Genomic DNA, 14,880 nt, shown 5'->3' on the forward strand with positions numbered 1-14,880 from the left:
ACAGCAGATGGTCCTTTGGACGCAGAAAACATGCCTGATGCAGGGGCTCAGCACAGCTCCCCTAGGTGCAGCCAGTGCTGGCCACGCGTGCCTGGCCAGAGGCTGGTGCTGGCACCAAAAGAGCATTGGTGTTCCAGCCCTGCATCCGATTCAAGCACAGATGTCCCAGCTGGGGGGACAGTCAGACCTGGGGATGTTCAGGGTCACGGTGAAGGTGATCAGGGTCACTTGGAGATGTCCTGGGTCACATGGAGATGGTCAGGTCTTATGGAGATGTCCAGGGTCACAGGGAGACGTCCAGGTCACATGGAGATGTTCAGTCACATGGAGATGATCAAGTCACAATGAGGTCTTCAGGGTGACAGTGAGCACCGTTTTTATAGGACTTTGGTCCACTCTCCTGTCCCCTCAGAATGGCCGTCCCTCGACCTGGGTGGCAGAGGTAGGATTCGTGAGGCGATCTGCGGCAGAATATTTTTGCGTATTTGCATATTTGTGAGACTGTGTGTGATGTAGGGGTGTGCACATCCTCTCTGGCAGGTGTGTGTGAGATGGAGCAGCCCCGGCTGAGCTTTCTGGGGACTCACCCCCTGCTGGGGGGTTTAGGGAGATGACCATTGTGAGCTGCAATCCTGCAGATTCGAGTCCCTCGGCCTCGCTGCCTGTCACCTCCTGTGAACAGCTCTCACGTCTCTAGGTGGTTGTCACTGCCGACTGCCACCTCCTGGGTCTCTTCTCTCCTCGTCCCGCCGCTCACCCTGTTAAGGCCGCCTTGCCCATCGCTGCCTGGACTCTGCCCAAGGACTACTGTGTTTGTCCTGTGTCATCGGGTGTGGCTGACAGTCCTGGGTGGGGCGTGCTTCCGGTTAATCCACGAGGAGCAGTGTCCTTTGGAACCTGCAGGAAATGCTGGAGTTTAATCAGGCACGAAATCATCCATTTTTGCAGCAGCTGAGAGGCAGCGGTTTTGTGCAGTGGTTGTAAACACCGCAGCCCCACCGGGAGGTGGTTGGGGGTTCTCTCTCTCTCTCTGTTAGCGGCCTGGGGGCCCCGGGGGGATGTGCTGGGTCTCCCAGCCCACGAGAGGCACTCCTTTCTTTTGGCCATAAGAGGTAGGGACAGACCAGCTGCGGAGGACCAGTGGGGAAGTGGGGTCTGATCCTCCCCCAGGCCTGCCACTCTGTGCAGTGCGACCAGGGGCGAGTGGGTCCTCTGTCCATGTAAAGTCCCCCAAGCTCGGTCCTGGGCGGTCTGGACTGGACTGGAGTTGAGGCAGGTGGAAGCAGGAAGCAGTAAATGCTGCTGTCCTCAGACCCGCATCTTCACTCACGCATCCTTTCCTGGTCAAGCAAGTCCCAGCCTCTGAGTCTGGGTCTCGGCTGCCCTGGAGTGGGTCCTTCTCAGCCGTGCCCGTCTCTCGCTTGTCCATCGACGTGGCCTGAGAACCCAGGGGCACTGGGAGAGGCTCTGGACACATTTTTACCTTCATGCATATATCACAGGGGTTCACTTCATACCCAGATGCCGTTCTTTCTTTCTCTCTTTTTTTTAATCAACCCTCCTTCACAGCTTCTCTCCAGATGTAGCCTTTGTGGAAATAATCACTCTGTCTTCATGTTTACTTTCTAGGTGTAATTCCGAGGGCTGTGGGAACAAAGTGCCACTAACTGGGTGGCTTACACAGTTGACGCTGACTTTTCACAGTTCTGGAGGCTGGTTTCTCCTGAGGCCTCTCTCCTTGGTGTGTAGACGGCCGTCTTCTCTTTGGGTCCTCACGGTCGTCCCTCTGTGCCTGTCTGCGTTGTAATCCTCTTTTATAAGGACACCAGTCGTGTCGGACCAGGGCCCACCCTCATGGCCTCATTTTAACTTGATTACATCCTAAAAGACCCTCTCTCCAAATACAGGCACACACTGATAGATTGGGAGTCGGAACTTCATATGAATTTTGGGGGCACAGCCCTTGAGCCTTGCAGATTATTCTATTACGTGACAAGCTTGTAGCCCCTGCACAGGGTGAGGGGGTGAGGTTGCTTCCCTGGCCCTTGGCCATGTGAAACCAAGCGGCTTTGCACTGTGGGTCTGGCTGGCGTGGTTCTATCATGGGCTGGTTGTCGGGGGACTCCTAGGAGCCTCTGCGCAGTGGGGACCCCTGCACCCAGCACTCTGCGTTGTTCTCTCCCCTCCAGCTCGGCGCCAACGCCCTGCTCTTCCTCAGTGTGAACATGTACGGGGTCTTTGTGAGGATCCTGGCTGAGCGCTCCCAGAGGAAGGCCTTCCTGCAGGCCCGGAACTGCATTGAGGACCGGCTGAGGCTGGAGGATGAGAATGAGAAGCAGGTCAGTGCGCGGGGGGTCTCGCGCGGGGGTTCGTGGGGAGCACGGGGGGCGGGGAGCATGGAGCCGGCGCAGCCTTCTCCCCGCAGGGCACTGGGAGTGGGGCCAGCCTGGCCTGCCTGGGAGTTGGGTGGGGACCTCAGGCCCCCGTTGGCCCCCCTGCCTCTGTGGGCCAGCCCCTTGGTGGTTTGGAGGAGACAGGACAGCAGGGGCACCCTGGAAAGGGAGGCGGAAGAACCGTCACCCTCCGTCATCCCTGGGTTTTCCCTGTTGGTGACTCGAGGTGCGGGTGGTGGAGGAGACACACTCAGGTGGAGGGAGAGGAGAGCTGGGGAGCCGGCACTGAGGGTTTGGTGCCTCTGGGAGGGGCTGACCTGCTAGGAAGAGACAGTCACCTGGGCAGCCCTACACCTGCAGCTTGGCTTGAGGCCGCAGGGCACCCCACCGGCTGGTGCAGAGCACTGTCCCCTCCAATCTAAAGGGCACAGGCTTGGAGGGAGCCGGGCTGGGTTCCTCCCACTCCCGGCTACTGTCAGCAGCATGTCCCAGGCTCACCATTCTCTCAGCAGTATTTCCTCATCCACTGTCCTGGGGCCCAGGAGGATGGTCCGAGAGCCCTGGGCGAGGTTTTTAACCCGTAGAACCCGGAATCCTGTGCTTTACCGGAGTACTGATGGTGGAGGCTTGTTTTCCTGTGGTGGAGGGACAGGATCAGTTTATAAGAGATGCTATTTTTACTGTAAATACAAGGCATTAAGTACTGACCATACCTTTAAAAAAATGCACACATACATTTCCATTTATAGGTATTACCATGATACCTAGTGTTTACAGTAACAGCCGGGTATCATTTAGAAATAGATGGCATATGTGTGTATTTAGATCATGTGTGTGGGTCTGTGGGTGGCTTTATTGGGGGGGGGATATGTGTCTGGGTGGATAGGTGCTCACATTTCATGTGACGTGTGCAGGTGTGTGTTGTGTGGCACATGCATGTGGGGATGTGTGCGTTTGTATGTCTGTACACATGTGTATGCTTGTGGACATGTGGGGTAAATGTACGTGTGTATGTGTGTGTGCATGTCTCTGTGTGTGTACACATGTGTGGATATGAATTCATGTGGACTGTGTGTGTCTGTCTCTGCGTACGTGTATGCATGTGTGTATGCTGTGGGGGGTGTGCATATGTGCGTGCGTGTGTGGGTGTGTATGGATAAGTGTGCACACACACACGTGCATGCGTGTAACGAGCACGTCTTCTGGGGCTGTGCCCTGAGCATTTTCCCAGACCGGCACCATCAGCAGGGAGGATGGGGGGGACTCCAGTGCTCAGAGGTGCTTGAACTTGCTGTCCTTACCTTCATCACCTCTGCGAGATCCCAGAAGTGGCTCTTCAGGGTCCTCGCCCCTTAAATACATCACCTGAAGTACTGGACAAATCAATCTTACGGCTGTGCTTGTGTGTTTCTGAATCTTCCTTTGCTTTCCTGCTGTTTTCCCTCCTCTCCATCTCCTTTCAAGTCTCTTCCTTTCCCACTTCCTCTGATTTTGTCTGTTTCCATTTCTTTTCTTTGGCTGCCACTCCTACAGACTACATAGCTTCCAGCCTTAAAATAATTTGAATGCTTGGTGCGCCCTCTGTCACCCGGGGTGGGTCCCATCTGTCGATGCCAGTGGTGATGGTGGGGATGCTGGCTGTGACGCGGCCACCATCGCGTGCCTGCAGGCAGAGGCTCTGCAAGCACGAGCCTCTCTCCCCTTGAGCCCGCGTCCCTGCCCTGGGAATACAGCGGCCAAGCAAGCACTCCTGCTCTCACGGAGCAGCTGCAAGCGTTGGCTGCCATACGTGTGTCATTTCACGCGCAGCTCGCAAGCAAGGGCTCATCTTCTCAGCCCCGCAGCCGAGGGAGCCCAGACTTATGGAGGCTTAGGACACATGCCTGAGTTCTAATCACAGACCTGATCTTAAGGAGGAAATGTGCAAAACGGGAAATGTCAGCCAATCCCACCAACCCAGCTGAATGCTCTGGGTTTTCAAGTTTTCATCTTTAGACATGTTCTTTTCCCACATCATTGTCGTTTTGATGTAGACGTAGATTTATTTTTAATTTCTGATTTTTATTTGTTTGTTTATTATTGAAGTACAGTCAATTACAATGTGTCGATTTCTGGTGTACAGCACAGTGTGCCAGTCATGCATATGCATACATATATTCGTTTTCATATTCTTTTTCATTAAAGGTTATTACAAGATACTGAATATAGTTCCATGTGCTATGCAGAAGAACATTTTTTCAATCTGTTTTTACACATAGTGCCTAACATTTGCAAATCTCAAACTCCCAAATTTATCCTTTTCTAACCTCCTTCCCCCCGGTAACCATAAGATTGTTTACTAAGTCTGCGAGTCTGTTTCTCTCTTGTAGATGAGTTCATTAGTGTCCTCTTTTCTTCTTCGTCTTTTTTTATAGATTCTGCATATGGGTGATATAGGGTATTTTTCTTTCTCTTTCTGGCTTACTTCACTTTTTGCTCTTTGTTCTGTTCTTTTTCTTTTTGGGGTTCAAAATTTTTCTTTTGTAATATCTTGGTTACTTTTCGGTTCCTTTGACCGCATTGTATGTTTTTGATTTGTGGTTACCTTGTTTTTCAGGTGTATTAACTCATTACTATATCTGTTTGCTTTAAACTGATAGCCCTATAACATATCTTAAAAAGAATGAAAAAAAGAAAAGAAATCTATATTTTCTTGTTCCCCTCTCCCAGCTTTAAGGATTTTGATGTCCTCTTTTACATCTTCATGTTTATTCTGTTGTAATTCATTGTAGTTATCACCTTTCCAATCATGGCTTTCCCCTTTCTGTAGCATCCTGCGTCTTTTCTATTTAGAGTAGACCTGTCAATATTTCTTTCAGCATAGGTTTAGTATTGCTGAATTCTTTTACTTTTTGCTTGTCTGTGAAATTCCTCATCTCTCCTTCTGCTCTAAAGGATAACCTTGCTGGATAGAGCATCCTAGGGTGAAGCTTTTCTCATTCATGCCACTCCCTTCTGGCCTGCAATGTTTGTGTAGGGAAATCAGCTGAGAGCCTTATGGGGGTTCCCTTGTAACTCACTCTTCGTTTTTCTCTTGCTCCCTATAGAATCATTCCTTTATCTTTAACCCTGGCCGTCTTAATTAAATTAATATGTCTTGGTGTAGGTCTATTTGGGTTCTTCTTGTTGGGGACCCTCTGGGCTTCCTGTACTTGGATATCTGATTCCCTCTTTAGGTTTGGGAAGTTCTCAGTCATGATTTCTTCAAACACCTTTTTGATCCCCTTTGCCTTTCTTCTCCTTCTGGGACCCCTATTATCATAGGTTGGGGTGCTTTAAATTACCCCACAGGTCCCTTGTATTGCTTTCATTAGTTTTCACTTGCTTTTGTCTGTTGTTCTGATAGGGTGACTTCTGTTATCCTGTCTTCTAAGTCACTTATCTGTTCCTCTGCATTATCTAGTCTGCTTTTGACTGATTTTAGCTTGGCTCTTATCTCAGCCATTGAGTTTTCTGTTTTTAATTGGCTCTCCATTATAGTTTTTATTTCCTTTTGATAGTATTCTGCATTTTTATCTATAGTCCCTCTCACTTCCCTCAGTGCTCTGATCACTCTGTTTTTGAAGTCATGATCTAGCAGACTGTCGAGTCTATTTCATTGATTGTTCTTTGAGGGGATTTCTCTTGCTCTTTTAATTGGGAGTGGTTCCTCTGCTTCTTCACTTGACTTCTGTCTCTCTCACTGTGGCTTATGGGGTATCAGTTATCTACTGTGGTCCTGAAGGGCCGTTTTTGTGTGTTCTGTTTTGTTTTTAAAGAGGATGCATTCCTGTGTAGAATGTGCGCCTCTACTAATTTTGTTGCAAAGTCTGTTTTTAGTACGTATGTTTGCCACATCTTTCTTCCACCTGTGTTGCCTGTTATCCCTTTGACTGGGGCTGTGGCTGGTGTTGTGATCAGAGCCTGCCCTGGATGTTGAGTGGGGCCTCCTTTTTGTTCTGTGTTTGTCACAGCCCTGACGGGCCGGGTCTGTTCCCCTTTTGTTGGAAGTGAGGCTTCCAGACCCATTTCTGAGCTGTGGTGTGTGGTAGGCAGGGTGGGAGCACTTCAGATACTCTGCTGATTCTGCCCTTGTCCCTGCTTTAGCCACAGGAATGTCAGTGCTCTGCCCTGGTGTCCCCCAGGTTCTCCGCCCTCAGAGCTGCCAGTGCAGACCCACCAGCTTCTGGGTTGCACACCTGGACTGTGGTGCACTATTGGGGTAGCGCCATCCCTGGTGCCCAGTGCGGCTCCTGCACTTGCCCTTGCTGTGTGAACTCTGCTCGTTCACCTTAGAGGCTTGCACTGGTAGAACCCCAGCCCTGCGGTGATTATGTGGTCGTGCCACCAAGTCAGAGCTGTCCCCAGTGCCACATCCGTGCATGGTAGGCAGGCCCACTGAAGGACCCCACCAGCCCTCACCCCCACTGTGTGCCAGAACTCTGCACCTTGCTTGTTTGTCTTGGAGTCGTGGGTCCACAAAGGCACCCGCGGACCCAAACAGTCCCTTCTGCCTCGGGCTGTAAACAACTCTCAGTCCCGCCTATGAAGTTGTGGGGCCCCTGGGTACAGATTCGGGCTTGAACCCCACCTTTACCTGGGAGCTGAACCTCTCCTCCCGAGAACACTCCAGTGATGGTACCACAGGCATGTGGAGACAAAGGCTACGGCCCAGCTGCGTTGCGCCCCTACCCGCAGTGCACACCAGCAGTGTTCCTTTTTTCCTTCTTTTTTTGAGGGGGGGGGTGAGGGGCCCAGGCTATCTTGTTCTGTATACACACCCAGCCACGGCGTACAGCACGCTGGATCCAGCCCCTCAGGCTGTCTCTGCCCACTTAGCCCCAGCCCTCCGCTGGGCTCGGGCGGCCGGTCCCACTCCCCCCGTGCCGGCTCACTTCTAGGGCTGGAGATTGCAGGGATCCGGGGATCGCAGGGATCCTCTGTGCCGGTTTCTCTCAGTTCTGTCGGCCAAGAGGCTGCTGTGCACTCCTCTGAACCTCGGAAGGTCCCCCTTCATCCCCACTGACCTCTCTTTTGGAGTGGGGGTCGTCCCAGCGTAAGAGCACTGTTCCTCCTTTGCTGCACCCTCCCCGAGGGACAGGTCCCACACTAATTTCCTTTTTTCTTCTGCTTTTTTTTTTCTCCTCCTACCAGCTATGTGAGGAATTTTGTCTTTTGAAGAAGGTGATATCTTGTCAAAGTTCGGCAGGTGTTCTGAGTGGATAGGTGGGTCCGTGGATGTCTCTCTTGGTGTGTTCGTGGGAGAGAGCGAGCTCAGAGCATCCTTCTACTCCACCATCTTGGCCGTTCCTCCTTCCCTTTTGTCTCTCAGTATTTGTTTTATATGATTAGGTGCTTCTATATTGGGTGCGTGTGTTAATGAGTGTAATATCCTCTTCTTGTATTCCTCCTTTGGTCATTATATAAAGTCCTTTGTCTTTCTTTATGGCCTTTGTTCTAAAGTCTGTTTTGTCTGATATGAGTACTCCTACCCCTACTTTCTTGTCATTTCTATTTGCATGAAAAATCTTTTTCAATCCTGACACTTTCAATCTATGTATGTCCTTCACCCCAAAGTGGGTGTCTTATAGGCAGCATATTGTAGGCTCTTGTTTTATTAGCCAATCTGCCACTCTGTGTCTTTTGATTGGAGCATATAATCCATTGACATTTATGGCAATTATTGATAGATGTGTGTTTACTGCCATTTTAAACTTTGTTTTCTGGTTGATTTTGTATTTCTTCTCTGTTCCTTTCTTTTTCCTTTTGTTCTTTCTTTTGTGGGTGATGATTTTCTTCTGTATTAGCTTGATTTCTTTCCCTTTTTTATTTGCTTTTTTTGTGACTCTATTGTATGCTTTTGATTTGTGGTTACCCGTTTTTCAAGTATGTTAACCCATTACTATATCTATTTGCTTTAGACTGGTAAGCATATAGTCTCAAACACATCCTAGAAAGAAAGAAAAAAAGTTTACATTTTCTTGCTCTCCTCTCTCACATTTTATGATTTTGATTGTCCTCTTTTACATCTTCATGTTTATTCCCTTGCTGTTCATTTTAGTTATCATATTTCTAATTGCGGTTTTCTCTTTTCTACAGATTCCTGCTTTTCTGTTTGGAGAAAAACTTACTATATTTCTTTTAGGATAGGTTTAGCATTGGTGTATTCTTTTAGTTTTTGCTTGTCTGTGAAATTCTTTATCTCTTCTTGCACTCTAAAGGATATTCTTGCTTGGTAGAGTATCTTAGGTTGCAAGTTTTTCTCTTTCAGGACTTCAAATATATCTTGCCACTCCCTTCTGGCCAGCAGTGTTTCTGTAGAGAAATCAACTGATAGCCTTATGGGATTTCCTTTATAACTAACTCTTTGTTGTTCTCTTGCTGCCTATAGAATCTTTATCTTTAACTTTGGCCATCTTATTTATAATATGTCGTGGTGTAGATCTGTTTGGGTTCTTGTTTGGGACCCTCTGTGTTTCCTGCACTTGGATATCTATTTCCTTCCTTAGATTTGGGAAATTTTTAGTCATGATTTCTTCAAATACTTTTTTGATCCACTTTTTTATTTCTTCTCCTTCTGGGACCGCTATTAGGTATAGATTGTCACACTTTATATTATCTCATAGGTCCCTTACATTACTTTCATTTGTTTTCATTTGCTTTTCTGCTATTCTGATGGGGTGATTTTCATTATCCTGTCTTCTAAATCACTGATTCATTCTTCTGCATCATGTAAGGCTGCTATTGACTGCCCTTAGCCTAGCTTTTATCTCAGCAATTGAGTTTTCTGGTTTTAATTGGCTCCTCTTTATAGTTTTTTTTTTTTTTTTACAGTATCTTTCATTTCTATCAATAGCCTCTCTTATTTCCTTCAGTGCTTTTATCATGTCCTCTTTGAACTCCGAATCTAGTAGACTGTTGAGGTCTATTTCATTGTTCATGCTTCCAGGGGACTTCTCTTGTTCTTTTAATTGGGGGTGGTTCCTCTGCTTCTTCCTTTTTTAAATATTTCTCCTTGACTATGACTTTAGGTGTAACAGTTATCTACTGTGGTGTTGAAGGGCTGTTTGTTCTGTTTTGTTTTGTTTTTATATGGGAGCATCCTTGTGTAGACAGTGTGCGTCTCATATTTTTGTCACAAGGGCTGTTTAAGTATGGGTGGCTGCCAGGTCTTTCCTCCCTGTGTGCTGGCTCTTATTCCCTTGATTGGGAGTATGGTTGGTGCTGTGGTGACCAGAGCCTGCCCTGGTTGTTGAGCAGGGACTCCTCTTTGTTTGGTGATTGGCACAGCCCTGACAGGGGCCAGGTCGCTTCCCTGTTGTTAGAATAGAGGCTTTCAGGCCCATTTCTGAGCTGTGGTTTGTGGCAGGAGGGAGCACTTCCACCGGAAGAAGATGTCCACTGGTGAGTGCCTTCTGTGGTGTCGTCTGTCACTCATCATGTAAGCTTACAAAGTGTACTTTGTTGTCTCTGCCCTTGTCCTCCCCTTAGCCACAGGAATGTCAGCAATCTTCCCTAGTGTCCCCCAGGTTTTGCACCCACAGAGCCATTCATGCTGATCCACCAGTGTCAGGCACCAGGACCCACTGCAGTGCTATGCGGTCATGCACCTGGATCCACTGTGAGCCACAGAGTCAGCCCAGAACCCAGTCTTGCATCTGCGAACGCAGGCCCGCTGTTAACGCCAGACCCACCCAGCTGCATGCCGGTACTCCACTTGTTTGTCTCAGAGGCGTGTCACAAAATCACCAGTAGAGCAAATTTGCCACCAGCGCTTGGGGCTAAAATCAAATTTCAGTCCCGCCTATGAAGTCTTGAGACCCCTGAGAATGGATTCTGTTTTCAGCCCCAGCTCTGCCTGGAAGCTGAGCACCAGGGATTGTGGCCCTCCAGAGCAATCCGAGAAGACTGCTCCGTGTGAACCGCTTTGCGAGAACACGTGCCAACATGGTTCTGAGCAACGCCCCCTGGGCTAGTGGAGATGGCTGCTATGTCTGGGCTGCGTTGCACCCCTCCCCTCAATGAGCACCAGCAGTGGTGCTTTTTATGGGGGACCCAGGCTGTTAGGCACACACTCCCAGCCTCAGCCCACACCACACTGCAGCCCCCTAAGGCTGCCTCTGTGCAGTCAGCTCCAGTCCTCTCCCTCTTCTGGGTTTGTCTGCAGAAGCCCAAGCTCCAGCACCCAGTCCTGGCCTGTCCCTTCCAGCTCACAGCTCACGTTAGGGGTTGCCAGGGCCCTCTGTGCTGGTCTCTCTCAGCTCTGTCTGCCAAGCTTCTGCTGATTTCTCCTCTGAGCCTCTAAGGTTCCCTTTCTGTAGCAGCTGACCTCCCTGCTGGAGAGGGGACTTCTCAGGGTGAGGGCACTTTTCCTCCTTTACTGCTCCCTCCCGGTGGGACAGATCCCACATCAATTTCTTTTTCCTTTTTTTTTTTTTTTTTATCTCCTACTTCTGCCCATTTTTGGATTGGTTTTTTTTCTTTGTTTGTTTGTTTTTGGTTGTTGTTATTGACCTGACCTGTGTAAGCTGCTTGTACATTTTGGAATTTAACCCCTTGTCAGTTGCATCATTTGCAAATATTTTGTCCCATTCTGTTGATGGTCTTTTCATTTTGTTTGTGGTTTCATTTCTTGTGCAAAAGCTCTTACGTTTAATGAGGTCCCATTTGTTTATTTTTGTTTTCATTTCCATTACTCTAGGAGATGGATCCAAAAAATCTATTGCTGTGATTTATGTCAAGGAGTGTTCTGCCTATGTTGTCCTCTAAGAGTTTTTCAATATCCCATCTTACATTTAGGTCTTTAATTCATTTTAAGGTGTTTTTTTTTTTTAATACGATGTTAGAGAATGTTCTAGTTTCATTCGTTTACATGTAGCTGTCCAGTTTTCTTAGCACCACTTGTTGAATAGACCGTATTTTCTCCATTATATATTTTTGCCCCCTTCACTGTAGATTAATTGACCATAAGTGTGCAGGTTTATTTCTGGGCTCTGTATCCTGTTCCATTGACCCGTATGTTTGTTTTTGTGCCAGTGCCACACTGTTTTGATCACTGTAACTTTGTAATATAGTCTGAAGTTAGGGAGCCTGATTCATTCAGCTCCGTTCTTTTTTCTCCAGATTGTTTTGGCTCTTTGGGGTCTGTTGTGTTTCCATATAAATTTAACAATTTTTTTCCAGTTCTATGAAGAATGCCATGGGTAATTTGATAGGGATTACATTGAATCGGTAGATTGCTTTGGGTACTAAGGCCATTTTAACAATATTGATGATTCTTCCAATTGAAGAACATGTTATATCTTCCCATCTGTTTGTGTTGTCTTCAGTTTCTTTCATCAGTGTGTTACAGTTTTTGGAGTACAGGACTTTTGCCTCCATATTCCTAGGTATTTTGTTCTTTTTGATGAGATGGTAAATGAAATTTCTTCCTTAATTTTGCTTTCTGGTACTTTGTTGTTAGTGTATACAAATGCAGCAGATTTCTCCGTGTTAATTTTGTATCCTGCAACTTAACCAGATTCATTGACGAGCTCTAGTAGTTTTCCGAGCATTTTTAGGATTTTCCATGTAAATATCATGTCGTCTGCAAACAGTGACAGTTTTACTGCTTCTTTTCCAGTTTGGATTCCTTTTATTTCTTTTTGTTTTCCAATTGCTATGGCTAGGAATTCCAGAACTATGTTGAATAGAAGTGGCAAGAGAGGGCATCCTTGTCTTGTTCCTGATCTTAGAGGAAGTACTTTCAGTTTTTCTTCATTGAGTTTGTTGTTAGCTGTGGGTGTGTCATATATGACTTTATTATGTTGAGTTTTGTTTCCTCTATGCCCACTTTCTGAAGAGTTTTTATCATAAATGAATGTTGAATTTTGTCAAAAAGCTTTTCCTGCATCTATTGAGATGATCATGTGATTTTTATTCTTCAGTTTGTTACTGTGGTGTATCACACTGATTGATTTGGGGATATTGAAAAGCCCTTGCATTCCTGGAATAAATCCCACTTGATTGTGGTGTATGATCCTTTTCATGTACTGTTGGAGTCTGTTTGCTAGTATTTTATTGAGGAGTTTTGCATCTATGTTCATCAGTGATACTGGCCTGTAATTTTCTTTTTTAGTGATCTGTCTGGTTTTGGTATCAGGGTGATGGTGGCTTTATAGAATGTGTTTGGAAGTGTTCCTTTCTCTGCAATTTTTTGGGAAAGTTTCAGAAGGATAGGTGTTAACTCTTCTCAAAACGTTTGGTAGAATTCACTTGTGAAGCCATCTGTTCCTGGACTTTAATTTTGGGGAATTTTAAAATTACTGATTCAGTTTCAGTACTGGTTTTTGGTCTGTTTATATTTTCTGTTTCTTCCTGGTTCAGGCTTGGGAGATTGTAGCTTTCTAAGAATGTGTCCATTTCTTCCAGGTCATCCATTTTATTGGCATATAGTTGCAAACGGCCTTTGCATTTCTGTGGTGTCAGTTGTAACTTCTTCTTTTTCATTTCTGATTTTATTGATCTGTGCCCTCTCCCTTTTTGCTTAATGAGTCTGGCTAAAGTTTTATTAATTTTGTTTATCTTTTCATATCTTTTCAAATAACCTACGTTTAGTTTCATTGATCTCTTCTATTGCTTCTTTAGTCTATTTCATTAATTCTGGTCTGATCTTTATCATTTCTTTCCTTCTACTAACTTTGGGTTTTGTTTTTTCTTTTTCTAGTTACTTTAGATGTAATGTTAGGTTGTTTATATGAGATTCTTCTTGTTCCCTGAAGTAAGCTTGTATTGCTATAAACTTTCCTCTTAGAACTGATTTTGCTGCATTCCACGGGTTTTGTTAGTGTTTTGTTTTGTTTCAGTTTTTCCTTGCAGTTGATTTCTAATCTCCTAGTGTTGTGGTCAGAAAAGATGCTTCATATGATTTCAGTTTTCTTAAGTTTACCAAGGCTTGCATTCTGGCCCAGCATATGATCTATCCTAGTGAAAGTTCCATGTGCGTTTAAGAAAAATGTGTGTTCTTCTGCTTTTGGATGGAATGCTCTGTAGATACCAGTTAAGCCCATCTGGTCTAATGTGTCATTTAAGGCCTGTATTTCCTTACTGATTTTTCTGTCTGGATGATCCATTCATTGATGTAAGTGAGGTGTTAAGGTCCCCCACTATTATTGTGTTACTGTTGATTTCCCCTTTCATGACTGATAACAGTTGCGTTATACATTGAAGTACTCTTGTGTTGCATATGTATTTACAACTGCTATATATTCTTCTTGAATTCATCCCTTGATCAGTATATAGTGTCCTTCTTTGTCTCTTGTAACAGGCTTTATTTTAAAGCCTATTTTGTCTGATGTAAGTATTGCTACTTCAGCTTATTTTTTTGGTTTCCATTTATTTGCAATACCTTTTTCCATCCCTTCACTTTGTGTGTGTGTCTTTAGCTCTGAACTGGGTCTCTTGAAGACAGTGTATAAACAGGTCTTGTTTTTGTATCCATTCAGCTATTCTGTGTCTTTTGATTGGAGTGTTTAATCCATTTACATTTAAGGTAATTATCAATAGGTTATGTTCTTATTGCCAATTTCTTAATTGTTTTGGATTTGTTTTTGTAGGTCTTTTTCCTCCTTTCTTCTTTTGTTCTCTTGTAATTTGATGACTTTCTTAGCATTATGTTCGGATTCCTCTTCCTTTTTTGTCTGTGTATCTGTTACAGATTTTTGGTTTGTGGTTACCATGAGGTTTTTGTATGGAATCACACACACACACACACATAATTGTCTTGAATTATTTATCTTTTCATTTCTAATACATTTTAGATACCTACATTCATAGTCTCCTCCCCTCGGGTTACTGGCTGTAGCATCATATTTTATATTTAATCATTTTGTGTATCATTTAACTACTTCTTGTGGATACAGGTGATTTTACTCCTTTTGTCTTTTAACTTCCCTATTAGTTGATGTGTGGATGGTTCTCTACCTTTATTGTTTGTTTGCCTTTTCTGGTGAGCTTTCCCATTTCATAATTTTCTTGTTTCTATTTGTGGCCTTGACCTTCTACCTAGAGAACTTCCTTTATTAACATTTGTTGTAAAGCTGGTTTGGTGGTGCTGAATTCTTTTAGCTTGTGCTCATCTGTGAAGCTTTTGATTTCTCCATCAATCTGAACAAGAGCCTTGCAGGATAGAGCATTCTTGGTTGTAGGTTTTGCCCTTTCATCACTTTAAATACATCGTGCCACTCCCTTCTGGCCTGCAGAGCTTCTGCTGAAAAATCCACCTATAACCTTATGGGAGTTCCCTTGTATGTCATTTGTTGCTTTTCTCTTGCTACTTTTAATATTTTCTCCTTATCTTTAATTTGTGTTGACTTAATTACTATATGCGTTGGTGTGTTTCTCTTTGGGCTAATTCTGTATGGGACTCTCTGTGCTTCCTTGACTTTGGCGACTGTTTCCTTCCCCAAATTAGGAAGTTTTCAGCTATTAT

The 14,880-nt window shown here is 45.4% G+C and overlaps 1 protein-coding gene across 1 annotated transcript in view; it reads left to right on the plus strand.

Annotated features, from left to right (window-relative positions):
* Positions 1-14,880, plus strand: part of ADCY1 (adenylate cyclase 1) — a 98,112-nt gene that overhangs the window by 13,696 nt on the left and 69,536 nt on the right. Inside the window, exon 2 of the mRNA XM_031454568.2 lies at positions 2,190-2,339. Within this exon, the coding sequence (XP_031310428.2) occupies positions 2,190-2,339 (150 nt within the window). The remainder of the gene's footprint in view (positions 1-2,189; positions 2,340-14,880) is intronic.

Source organism: Camelus dromedarius, chromosome 7 (genome assembly GCF_036321535.1).
Source record: "Camelus dromedarius isolate mCamDro1 chromosome 7, mCamDro1.pat, whole genome shotgun sequence".
Taxonomy (NCBI): Eukaryota; Metazoa; Chordata; class Mammalia; order Artiodactyla; family Camelidae; genus Camelus; species Camelus dromedarius.